The following is a 13,410-nucleotide window of genomic DNA, read 5'->3' as shown; positions in this document are numbered from 1 at the left end:
ACTGGCAACAAATCTGAAAGCATCACACTGAGCTGAGACATCCAGCCATTGTTGGGAAGTATCTCCAAATGAGACTATTACTTAAAAGTAAGACCATGAAGCCAGCAGCTGTAAATGTTTCTCTAAAGGTGTTTTACATTTGTAATGTCATTTGTTTTTTAAGGTATTTGTCCTGCGATTCTATAAACAGTATTTTTTTTAATTATTTTTTTCTAAGCTTGGGACATGGTAGTAGTTTGAGAATTTATGACGAAAACAGGTTGGCCTTGTACTCAAAACACAGATGAATAGTTAGATTTTTTAAGGAATATAGCATATCAAGCAGAGCAAATGAAGATGAACACATATTTTACCAGTCATACTCCTTTAGTGAATGTCAAATATCAAGTTTCTGATGTTAAAGCTTGTGGCTATGTTACATAGCTGAAGCTCATTCCCAGGTAATTACACAGGTCTGCAACCGAAATGGTAGTTTGGTGGTGTAAGGAGCTCAGATGATCGTGTCCCAACAGGTTTATTTTGTTCATAGCGAAAGGTAAAGAATCTCAAAAAAATTATGCTTTTCATTGCTTTTTTAAATTTAAACTCCACATATTTTGCAAATAACGGTACATGATGAAGGGAAATGGAGATCATTTTTGCATTCCGCACCGTAAAAAACATAAAATTTACCAAAACTATCCCATGCAGCTGAATTTTTTTTTTTATCAACCTGTGTTCGTATCATATTATCATTCAAAATTGCAATTTTATATTTATATGTGTTTTTAACCATGTATCATAACATCTGAATATAAACCAGAATTTGTATTTACTTACCTGTTTATTCTTCCATCTTGTGCCATTTAAACCTCATCATTTAACTCTAATAATGCACCCTAGTCATGATTTCAAAAATAGCTCACTCACTTCTTACCGTGTGCTCTTATATGGCAGATAAGCTGAGTTAACTTGTCCTTGGATTAAAAAAGAAAGCAGTTCATTATAAATAGTGCTTTTACCTATACACTGGACATACACGAAGTGATTCACACTCTCTCTCTTCGTAAAGTGTGTCGGGACACTCTTGACCTCCATTAGCAGCCCTCTGAATGATGGTCCTGTATCGAGACTGTGTGGCGGCGGTTGCATTTTCTGTTAAACATGAAAGATAATCTTCACAAAAAGGCTGCGTTCAATGACAGATTATTTGCACAGCTGAATTTAAGTGAACATTTCCAAGGAGGAATAGGACGTAAAATGATACCGAGACAAGTGCCTGACAAATGTCTTGGACGCAAAATAAATGATGCATCAATATCGCCACTGTGCTCTAATATCTCAAAGAGGGGGAAAAAAACAAGTGGTCTTGAAATTGTTCCGATGCTGATTAGCATGCCCTTGTAGCAGCAATGTCCTCCACTTCACTGCAGTCTGTTTTCGGACACACCACACTGTAATGGCTTCATTTGGCTCAGGCTCCAAGGCTCATTACACAGCACTAATTACTAAACATTGAAAATGGTGCAATTAAGAAAGAGATTACATCATCAACAGACCCAATGGACTACAGCATATTTACACAGATGAGATGCCTGCTCAATTCTTCTAAAAACAATTACATACTTTTTGATTTCCGAGACATTACAGTACACATATTGAAACCCATTAAATATCCATTCTTTTCTCTCTATGTGCTAGGTTAATGTAATGGACAGTTAAAACTGTTGTTTACAATTAAATGTAATTCTTGACAACACTTTGCGTGTATTGCACTGTCCATTTTTCTAAGAAGCCTCTTGCCATCATTGTAAGCATGTGAAGCCAAGTGCATCATATTTGAGTTCTTGAGATTTTTACGCCATCAATTTTTTTCAATGAAAAATCTGAATATATCGTACATTACATTTTCAAGCTATTCATTGCAAAAATGAAAAAATAAATAAAAAATCTGTATGTAGCAACTATGACACAAAGTAAAACCCATGTATGAAAATGTATATTTAATTTTGAATTTTCTGGCAATTATTTTATAGGTCAGGCTTAAAGGAATAACATATACAGTGATGTATACCTTCTTGAAGTTTACCTTATACAATCTACTGATGTGTCTTGATGCATGCTCAATCATCCAGGTAAGTAAATCCCAAAAGAATGATTCTGTTCATCTGGACGTAGCGTTTTCAGACCAAACCAAACAACCTTCTGCGGTTGTTTTTAATCCAGAACAACTGCAGAAGAACAACGTCATCAGGCTCCGCAGTCTATTTACATCTACAGACCAGTGGTCACTATTTCAATAATGAGGATGTACACATCCTGGACAGGGAGGAATGCTGGTTTCAGCAGGGATTCAAGGAGGCTATTTACGTGAAAAGGGAAAGACCATCTCTGAATCGAGGAGGGGCCTAAGGGTACATCTTTCGCCATTTTACAATGCGGTGATTGCAGCCATTCCCCAACTCTCTGTGAATGGTACTCATGGTCATTGATCAATAGTCTTTGATTAGTAGTTGTTGATCAATGGTGATGACAATTTGCATATTAATGATCAAGGAGCTGACCTCACAGCCCATTGCTCATTCAGTGGGCTAGGTTCAGTTATTGTGTAAAAGGTTGGGGAAACCTGCAGTCAGCTGAGACTGAAGAAGTCACTTTGATGAATAATGAAACGTTTCTCCCACAGAAAACACTACGTCCAGATGAACAGAATCAACCTTTTGGGAATACACTGATGTCAAATTAAAATCAGTTTCTAGATAGATTATAAGTAATCAACTGATTACTTATAATCGAATCTATAATCTATCTATCTATCTATTGTGAAAGTATGAAATGTGTTTTTATTTGAATAGGTTATTTGTGCTCCTGAAACAAGGTATTTATATATTCAATCCCAATATATTGATAATTTACCAATTTTAAAAGATTTTACTCTGGATACTGATTCATTTTAAAAAGACTGTTAAGCTATTAGAGAGGCAATTGTAAAATAAATTTCTAGAAAATCCTGTCAGTGAGCTACCTGGAAGGCAGGTTGATGGGCAAGTTGTCCATTCACTGAAAGTCGTCACAATGCAGTCTCTCTTGCAGGGTAGCAAACAAGGACGGACGGTTTCCGGACGGGAAGAATCTGAACATCTAAACATACAAACAAACAAACAGTGGTCTTAAATTCTCTTCAGCCCCCAGGTGATGAATGATAAACGTCCTGGGTCTCACTAGTAAGAGGATAGCGCAGTAAAACAACTGCCCTGTCCTTGACATCACACATCTCCCCACAGAAAACATGATTGATTACATGTGCCTCTGCCTGCATGCTCAAGCAAACGCTACACAAATATAGAAATTTACAGTGTTCTCACACATTCAGTTGCCTCCCAGTCTACAAATATTACTCATTAAAAAAAAAAAAATTCAAGCCTACAAAGTGCCTGCATGCTTCACAGTGCATTTTCACTTTTAAATCCCAGTTTTACTAAAACTAGACTAATCAATATTTCTTTATGCTAGATTTGTAGCCCACAGTGGCATCAACTAGTGGCAGTATGTAGGCAATATTTTTTTAACTAAAAATCTCAACAAAATATCAGCAATGGCAATGTATCTATAAATAGTGGAAATAAATTTATGATCAATTTAAATGTCCCAGTGAGTGGATTTATTTTACATATACAGAGCAGCCAGGGCCATTTTTTGTTACCAACAAGACAAGCGAAAGAGTGCTCCAGGGGAAAAAATCAATCAAACACGGCTGCTAATTAACCTGAGAAACAAGGATATGCAAACTGTTTACCAATAGATCATTCCTGCTACACCAAACACATCATTACCAGGTTTTAATGAGCATCTGACCGACTTTTAACAATTTCCTTGTCTTAATTCATGCTGGCACATCTCTTGTGTAACATATCTGTAACAGCCCTCTGGCTGTGTTGTGTTTTGTGTGTCGTGCAACCTTGAATTGGTGCGGATTAATGCAGCTATGTAAAATCAAGTAATTCATAAGCTTTGATGTCTTCATCAACCAGCAGCCAACTCCTGTCCTCAATGCACAAACACACATGAAATTTCACATTTCGTTTCAGAGCCAGTGACTTCCTTTGCCCAACAACCAGATCCAGGTCTCACTAGAGACCCAGCATGGCGCCACATCCTACTGACTGCAAAAAGCCAGCACTCACAGCAATGAGATCAAAGTATGCCAAAGCATAAGGAGGAAAGATACATAAAACCCATCATTCCCCAGCTTTATCCCTACTCTTCTCTCTCTCTCCCTTTGCAGTGATGTATGCCAGAGGGCATGACAACGCAACAGAGCAGCTGGGGTATATTGTGTGGTTTTCCCAAAATGAGGGAGTTAGATTCACTGTCAAGGCCACAGTGTTCAGCATCATTATTCATTATTCATCATTATTAATAATATTAATAGTATGTGTGTGCACTGTATGAAGTTTCATCACTGTCAATTTTATTATTTACACACTGAAAATCAAACTGTTTTTCTGGGGGCTCTGTATTGATACCAACAAAAAATAACAACTAATCTTTTTGTTGAGCCACTGCTCACTGCTAAGATTACTGCTCAGCATGAAATGCTAAGATGTTTGCTGACTGAAGTGACCCTTCAAACAGAGCAGCAACAGCTGTATTCTGAAACATTTTCCAACTCAAAGCTTAACAATTCAGAAATCAGAGTTTGAGATAAACAGCGGTTAACGCAGAATTGCAGCTCGCCTACCTACTCAGTTTTTCTTGCTTTTTTAATCCAGAAGATAATCTGTTAGAACGCATAGGATGTGTCTTGGGTATAAATATAATTTATGTCAAATCTGCGTTTTTCGATAGAGTCAGACAGTCACGGCATAATTTGGAAAGATGGCAGAAAGACCCGACTTTGGTGCATAAATACACTAAAAAACTGACTCTTACTGTGGTGGCAGATAGGACAAGCATTAGAAAAAAAAGCCTCTTCATAATCTATTTTACAGCCCTGTCAATAGCACATCAAGCTAAAGAAGAGAAATATTTGTGAATTATTTATAAATCTGTCTTCCTGCTATGAAGATCACTATAACATCATTATAGTGACAGCACAAAAGGCCTTAGCAGAGTTTGATATTGTATTGCTGAAAGAGGAGTAGATAATGGTGGAGCAGAAGCAAAATGAATCTCTGGTTCACAAAAACAAATGAAAAGAAACACTAAACACACAGAAGGAAAAAGGATAAAACCAAACCTCAATACACAAAACTCTGGGATATTATTTCACAGTGAAGCAAGTCCTCTGGGTCATCTGTTAGTAACTAAAAGCATACGCTAAATATCTACAAGTAAGGCGGTTTTGGAAAATGGAGACTGTGTTCTTAAGTGATTTTTTTTTTGTAAAAGAAACATCCCATCTTCCCCTTGATTTTACAAAGCTCCTTTTCTCCTCACCTATAATTTAGCATTCATTTCTCTCAGGGCCTATTTTCAGCTTCTAAAAATAAGCAGAGCAGCACAGTAAAAAGATACTCTGATACAGAAGTGCAATTTTCATACTGACAAAATAAATCATCTCCCAGAACTGAAGAATATACGTTGTATAAGTTGAAAAATATCTCATGTAACTTAGTGGAGAGGGGTAGCATGGGTAGTGGCCTTAATGAGTGCCCTTCAAGTTTTAATTTTAATTACCATAAACATCAGGTGGGGGGCTGAGACCACATATTCACCTCATTTGTTCAAGAGCAAATGCACGGAGGTCAAATTGTGACTCATAACAAGTCTCGTGAATATCCATCAATATGTTGATGACACAGTTAATTACTCATCAGCACCCTATTATTTGGCAAAGACCAAAAAACAGCTTCTCAGGAGGAGAACCTTATACCCAACGTGAAACATAGGGATAGAAATGTTACAGTTTAAGTTGGCTTCACGGCCAGAGACTGTGTATTTTGCGGCCATTGATTCAACTATGCATTCTGCACCTTATACGAGTGCTTAAGGATAATCTGAGGTCACCGCACTACAAGCTTAAGCTGAACTTAGAAGTACATCTTTCAAAAGGATTATGATCCTAAGCATAATAACAAATACACAAAGGATAAAAAAGCCCAGTCAAAGTCCAGATTTAAATCCGATTGAAATGCTGTGTTAGGATTTGATACAACATGGAAGCAAGACACCGAACGGCATTGACATTATATAATATAGAAAAAATATATATAAAATATAATATAAATATATAATAATATAAAAATTATTATATATATTTTTTTATATTTTTTTCCATTAAAGAGTGGACTTCCTGTTTTCAATATTCATAAATGCAGACATAATAAACAGGCAATTTCTGCTAGTTTCAAGATTGCATATTAAGAAATACAGTAACTCTTTTGCTCTACACTAAGAACTACATATAACTCAAGTGCTCAAATGTGACGGGCCAATGGAACTCAGACTACAAGAGAAACCAAATTTTGTAGCTGTCCTATGAAAATCTATATAAAGATATCTGTTTATGGAGAATATAGACACTATGTATAAGTGAGTTAAGTGTTTGCTAATTAAAATTAAACAATTTTTTTTTAAAAAAGGGTAAAAAAATGTCTATTTGATGTGCAATGGCGTGAAAAAGTGTCTGCCCCCTTCCTGATTTCCTTTTTTTTTTTGCATTTTCACATCACTGTACTTACTTTTTCAAATGACTGGATATATAATTCTATATAAAAAAAAGTGACATTACAAAGAAAAATACTGAATCAGAGTACATAAAATTCAAAAAAGTCCATATATCAAATAATTTGCATAGACTCCACCTTTTATTTACGACTGGACCAGCATTCATCTTCACACAGATGACTTTGCGGATCTGAACCCCGACAGCACAGGTTATGGTCCCATTCTGGAGGCTGGTTCCATTGAGAGCCATAGAGGTATCCTCAATACATGGACCCCATGCTGAAGCTTCCCAGTGAAATACCACACAAGGATGGTCATTGCAGACTCTCCATTGCTCCAGAGCTGGACCCGCTGGACAAGCTTTTCCATCTGTATATCAAAACATAAGAGTAGAAAACTGTGAAATACACAGAATGTCCAACATGGCATTCAGAAAAAGCTGCACTAAATCACTCCAACACAGTTTCATTATTATGCAGAGTACATGTGATTTGACCAAAACAAATCTAATGGATTCTCTTAAAGTACAAGATGTATTTGATCAATGGAAGTAAAAAAAAAGTGCCAATATTATCACTCTACCACGAGCTGCTTATTGACATACTGTAGCAAATATTTGTTTTTTGGGTTAGCTGAGCAAGCACTTTTCAAGTTTTAACTTCTAGAAGTTCAAATTACAAACTCAGTCACAGCAAGGCCAATGTGAAAGTCTTCCTTTGCTAATTCATTGACTGCCAAAGCACAACAATGTTTATGCTCTGTGTCCTGGTTAGTGTATGTGTATATATACATATAAAACCTCCAAAGTAATCATTTCTTCATTTACAGTTTATGTAAAATACCGGAGTTCTATGTATGTATCATTGCTTTCTGGCTAAAGGATTGTTTACAGTGGTGTTCACAGTGGTAATTTACTTTTGTTTTGGGCCTACAGTAGTCAGGGCAGGGACTCTCTGGTCGAAATGGAGGTAAAAAATGGACAGCTCAGTTGATGAAGTATGATAAATGTGATATCTGGAGAGGGAACAGTAGTGTGCTGTGACTTATAGAAAAGTAAAGATGAGCTGAACCACAACCAAATATTGTATATACTTACACCTTCCAGTCTAATTTGTATTTCTGAGGGTTTCTACAGTATTCTGTCAGACGCTGTTACAAAAATGTATCCTTATAAACACAAATGCAGCATTAATACCCATGTATACATAACCACACACACACATCAGCTCTGTCAGCAAGCTGATAGCCAGTAACATTGTAATAAGCAACATAGTTTGGAACCTGGCTTAATCTGTGAGATTCTTTCATCAGCTGTTGTTGCAGATATGCGTTTAGTTACAGGGATTAATGTCCTGCTAGCTGGCTGCCAAGGCTTTGCTGACTGACTTGAAAACACAACACAAAGTAAGAAAAGCACTGTTGGGAAGAAAAGAGTCTCTGATAATGAATGGTCAACTCAAACTTCAAATGTTTGTGAGATGAAAAACGACTAAATGAGACTTGCACACAAAAAAAACCCAGATAAAGATTCGAGCTCAATCAATCTTTACTCTTCTTATTTGCCGAGTCTAGTTTTGTGTTAGCCGTGACATTCCTCAGTTTGAGTCCCTCTAACAATAGCAATATATCCCAAAGACACTGAGCTCCCTGCTAATGAAAATGTTACTGGATTTTTTCTTTTATATCTGTATTTACAAGCTACTTCTTAAAATCTCCAAAGATCAGTGTTTTCACGCTTTCTGTCATCCAGTCAGTGTACAGGGAGTGCAGAATTATTAGGCAAATGAGTATTTTGTCCACATCATCCTCTTCATGCATGTTGTCTTACTCCAAGCTGTATAGGCTTGAAAGCCTACTACCAATTAAGCATATAAGGTGATGTGCATCTCTGTAATGAGAAGGGGTGTGGTCTAATGACATCAACACCCTATATCAGGTGTGCATAATTATTAGGCAACGTCCTTTCCTTTGGCAAAATGGGTCAAAAGAAGGACTTGACAGGCTCAGAAAAGTAAAAAATAGTGAGATATCTTGCAGAGGGATGCAGCAGTCTCAAAATTGCAAAGCTTCTGAAGCGTGATCATCGAACAATCAAGCGTTTCATTCAAAATAGTCAACAGGGTCGCAAGAAGCGTGTGGAAAAACCAAGGCGCAAAATAACTGCCCATGAACTGAGAAAAGTCAAGCGTGCAGCTGCCAAGATGCCACTTGCCACCAGTTTGGCCATATTTCAGAGCTGCAACATCACTGGAGTGCCCAAAAGCACAAGGTGTGCAATACTAAAAGACATGGCCAAGGTAAGAAAGGCTGAAAGACGACCACCACTGAACAAGACACACAAGCTGAAACGTCAAGACTGGGCCAAGAAATATCTCAAGACTGGTTTTTCTAAGGTTTTATGGACTGATGAAATGAGAGTGAGTCTTGATGGGCCAGATGGATGGGCCCGTGGCTGGATTGGTAAAGGGCAGAGAGCTCCAGTCCGACTCAGACGCCAGCAAGGTGGAGGTGGAGTACTGGTTTGGGCTGGTATCATCAAAGATGAGCTTGTGGGCCTTTTTGGGTTGAGGATGGAGTCAAGCTCAACTCCCAGTCCTACTGCCAGTTTCTGGAAGACACCTTCTTCAAGCAGTGGTACAGGAAGAAGTCTGCATCCTTCAAGAAAAACATGATTTTCATGCAGGACAATGCTCCATCACACGCGTCCAAGTACTCCACAGCGTGGCTGGCAAGAAAGGGTATAAAAGAAGAAAAACTAATGACATGGCCTCCTTGTTCACCTGATCTGAACCCCATTGAGAACCTGTGGTCCATCATCAAATGTGAGATTTACAAGGAGGGAAAACAGTACACCTCTCTGAACAGTGTCTGGGAGGCTGTGGTTGCTGCTGCACGCAATGTTGATGGTGAACAGATCAAAACACTGACAGAATCCATGGATGGCAGGCTTTTGAGTGTCCTTGCAAAGAAAGGTGGCTATATTGGTCGCTGATTTGTTTTTGTTTTGTTTTTGAATGTCAGAAATGTATATTTGTGAATGTGGAGATGTTATATTGGTTTCACTGGTAAAAATAAATAATTGAAATGGGTATATATTTGTTTTTTGTTAAGTTGCCTAATAATTATGCACAGTAATAGTCACCTGCACACACAGTTATCTCCCTAAAATAGCTAAAACTAAAAACAAACTAAAAACTACTTCCAAAAACATTCAGCTTTGATATTAATGAGTTTTTTGGGTTCATTGAGAACATGGTTGTTGTTCAATAATAAAATTATTCCTCAAAAATACAACTTGCCTAATAATTCTACACTCCCTGTAGTACTGAACCTCATAGATACTGAAAGGTATACATTATTTTAAACAACTACAGTAATAATACAATATAATACATCTTCTTGTTACTTCTGCCCTTTTTTCTGCAGTATTTCAGATGAGATGACATGTTAACGACAGTTATAATCTAAACCTTTTCTACCTATTTGCCATATATTAATATCAGCTTTAAAAATCTAGCTTCATTAAAAGTAAAACCAAGTTAAAAATAACTCCAGTAAACAAAGCAAAGAAGTTCTTTATTAGTATTAGATGAGAAAGAGTCAAAGAGATCAAAGGGAATTTTGGATTACCTTTTTGTGGGATGGCTAAAACAGTGCGAGTGCGGCTCTGTCTACCCTCTGCTGTCTTACTGGCACAGCTGTGTGAGCAGGTGGACCAGGAGGACCAGGGGCCAACCACACAGTCTGCAGAACAGGGCACCTCGCAGGCTTCTTCTGCAAGTGGAGGGCCTTCCACACAGTAGGCATCGGGCACATCTTCTCCTGAAAAAGGCAAGATAACTGAAATCAGCCTAAAGGCTCAAATAATCCAGTTGACACTCGCTACACTTAGTATCTCATCTTGATCTAACAGCTATCAGATAGGGAAATAACCTTGTGCAAACTAAACCAAAACACACTGGCGCTAGAATGAAATCCCAGCTGAAGTATACATCAAATAACAAATGTATATTGGAAGCAGAAAGTGGTATAACCCAAGGCCCTATGACTCTGGGTTGATCAGATTAAAACCTTAAAGCCTGGTCTTGCTCACATTAAATGCATAGGTAAATGAACCCACAACATACTGCGCTCCTAATACATCAGCCCCCTCCAGAGGATACCAGATCTTTCATCATGCTGAATGAAAGTGTAAATGCAATTCACATGAAGTACAACACATAATGTGTTATTTGGTCAGCTACTTTATATTCTGTGCTCGTCTCAGTTTTACCATTTTTGTTAGGCCTGAATTATCTCTGAAGAACACACAGACGTGCACTTGTGACACTGGACAAGATAATAAGTGGATCCTGCTGGATCTAGCTGACACAATTGACACATGTTGATACCATTACATTCACTCTGTGACAAATTCAAGTCATGTCTACATCAGCTCTGAATGTGAACACATGGTAATGCACGTATAGGGGAGGATGATGTGTTTATTGCAATTTGGAGCACTTAGACTTTTTTCATTCTTCAAAATTAATCCCTAAAATTCTTTTTTTGTGCTATTGATAAAGTTTGCCAAGAGCATGTTACAGATGGTAAAAGCAAGTAAGCGGGCATCCCCTCTAAGTGTTCTGTCAAACACAAATTTCATTTCATCAAAAGAAATTGTAAGGTCACTCCATTGGTATTCTGAGCTAGTTTTAAAAGCTATCCTTCAGCCTTCAGCCTTCATCTTCGTGTTATGAAATATGTATCGCAGCTGCTAGTTAACTCTTCTTTTACGAATGAAACAGCCACAGGAAACAAAGACCAATTTCTTTTTACTTTGTTATATTTTTACTCCATTTTTTTTACAGTTTATCTAGGTTGCTTTAATACGTCTTGGACCATCATTAAGGTGTGCAGTACAGTAAGTGCAATTTTATTAAGCCACAAAATGAATTACCTGCAAAAGTAAATATTCAACTCTCTGAAACTGTCATTGGCTTGAGTCATTCTTTGCAAACAAGATGGTCAAAATACTGGTCACTAGACTGGCATGTTGTCAGTATAATGGTGTACTCCGCCTATGTAAACTCTTGCAAGGTTTGGCAGACAAAATGCAAAAGGCTCCACTTTTTTAACTCATATACAATGCCTCAGTTCAAGATATCTACCAAATATCTGCCAGGTCTCTCTTGGAAATGAGATTTTTAATCTCAATGAGATTTTTTTACCTGGATAAATAAAGGACTAATAATAAAAAATAAAAAAAATATAGGATTCTTATATAGACTTATATAGAGAGAAATATAGAGAAAAGACTGTTGATTGCATTGTTATTCGCCACACACTGTTGCATGTGCAGTCTTTCCTGTATTGTAACGTCATGGTTATGGGAATGGTATCAAAGATACAGTCACAAAAATAGTAAGCAAACAAAGAAAGAAAAAGAAACATAAAAGGTGCGTTGGGAATAAAAGTGAAAAAGACATGACCTTACATATGTCTATCAGTTCTCACTCGTTTTCAATAAGATCAAAGAATGAAAAATAAAAACAAGAAAACCTGCTTGATCCATCATGACAAGTGGCTCCAACATCGTCTGCATGACAATATCAGTGACATGCAGATGTCACCAGATAACAACATGGAGACTGAACAAGTAGTTTTGAGAATGTCATTTATCAAATGAAAATTGCACAATAGCCATCGAGAAGAACTTTTACTGCATCTTTTAAAGCGTCCTTAAGCACCTTGAAAGGTACCTGTAGATTAAACATAATACAACAATATAATAATGTTAAACACTATGCACATAAGCTATTACTATATAGATAACCAGACATATGGTTGTATTTCCTTTTGGAGCTTTAAAAGAGTTTGCCATAGATTTCTCCAAGGTCTCTGTCCTGGAGAGACAGATCAATTTCAGAAACAGGAATGTCATCCTGTTGTCAAAACAATGCCAGTAGCTGCTGAAGCATTGTTTTCTGATATACACTCACAGAGAGAAGAATCATTAACTTGGTTGAACCCTGCCACTAGATCACGGAATATAGTTTAACAATAACAACCCCAGGGCAGATCTGTCATCAATTTGTCTCTTTTTTTTCATCTGAATCAAGCAAACAACCTTGATTCAGAGGAGGGCAGTAAACATAGAGAATGCAAACTTAGATGTTGCCTCATAAGAAAAATGTAAAAGACCCACCCTCGGGGAGTTTGGAAACTTTGTGGCCATAAAGTCAAAGCATAAGAGATCTCCAACCATCAAAGCAGCTGATGTGCATACAGCAGGAGTTAAAGAAAAATCAGCTGAATGTAACGATGACCCAAAGGCTACAGTGTGGGATACATTACGACTTTCATTAGCACAGATCAAAGTGGGCATAAGATGCAAATTTTTCCAACTTTTCCCAAAAAAAAATGTGCATAAACATTTGTAGAGCGAGACGTATATTTATAATACCGGACAAGTGGAAAGATGGTGGATGGTTATTACTGTAATGTTCACTAAAATTATATTTTCAACTAAAATTAAAATTTTAAGCAACGAGAACATAGGTTTCACGATGGTATATATATGTAAACAACTCAGAGACACTTTGGAGGCTGCAGCACAAATTACAATGATCTTTAACGTGATTGTTTTGAACTGACAGTAAGCTTTGTGGGAATCCATTGTCACTGTTTTGGTTCGCAGTGACTCCTACCCAGGTAATGATTTCAGGTATGCATGCTAAATGCAAAGACAGCATAAAATAGAGCAGGGCATGCACTATAGAT

General features: G+C 37.2%; 1 protein-coding gene across 2 annotated transcripts in view; it reads right to left on the bottom strand.

The window, feature by feature from the left end:
• thsd7ba (thrombospondin, type I, domain containing 7Ba) overlaps positions 1 to 13,410 on the bottom strand; it is a 183,885-nt gene that overhangs the window by 63,353 nt on the left and 107,122 nt on the right. For both annotated transcript variants that reach the window (XM_040027377.1, XM_040027378.1), the window contains exons 9-12: positions 10,279 to 10,470; positions 6,786 to 7,017; positions 3,005 to 3,120; positions 1,002 to 1,134 (exon numbers count right to left, since the gene is read on the bottom strand). In XM_040027377.1, the coding sequence (XP_039883311.1) occupies positions 1,002 to 1,134; positions 3,005 to 3,120; positions 6,786 to 7,017; positions 10,279 to 10,470 (673 nt within the window). The remainder of the gene's footprint in view (positions 1 to 1,001; positions 1,135 to 3,004; positions 3,121 to 6,785; positions 7,018 to 10,278; positions 10,471 to 13,410) is intronic.

Source organism: Simochromis diagramma, unplaced genomic scaffold, assembly GCF_900408965.1.
Source record: "Simochromis diagramma unplaced genomic scaffold, fSimDia1.1 OVJJ01000343.1, whole genome shotgun sequence".
NCBI classification, from domain to species: domain Eukaryota; kingdom Metazoa; phylum Chordata; class Actinopteri; order Cichliformes; family Cichlidae; genus Simochromis; species Simochromis diagramma.
The sequence above is the reverse complement of the archived record's forward strand: the minus strand, read 5'-3'. Positions and strand labels throughout refer to the sequence as shown.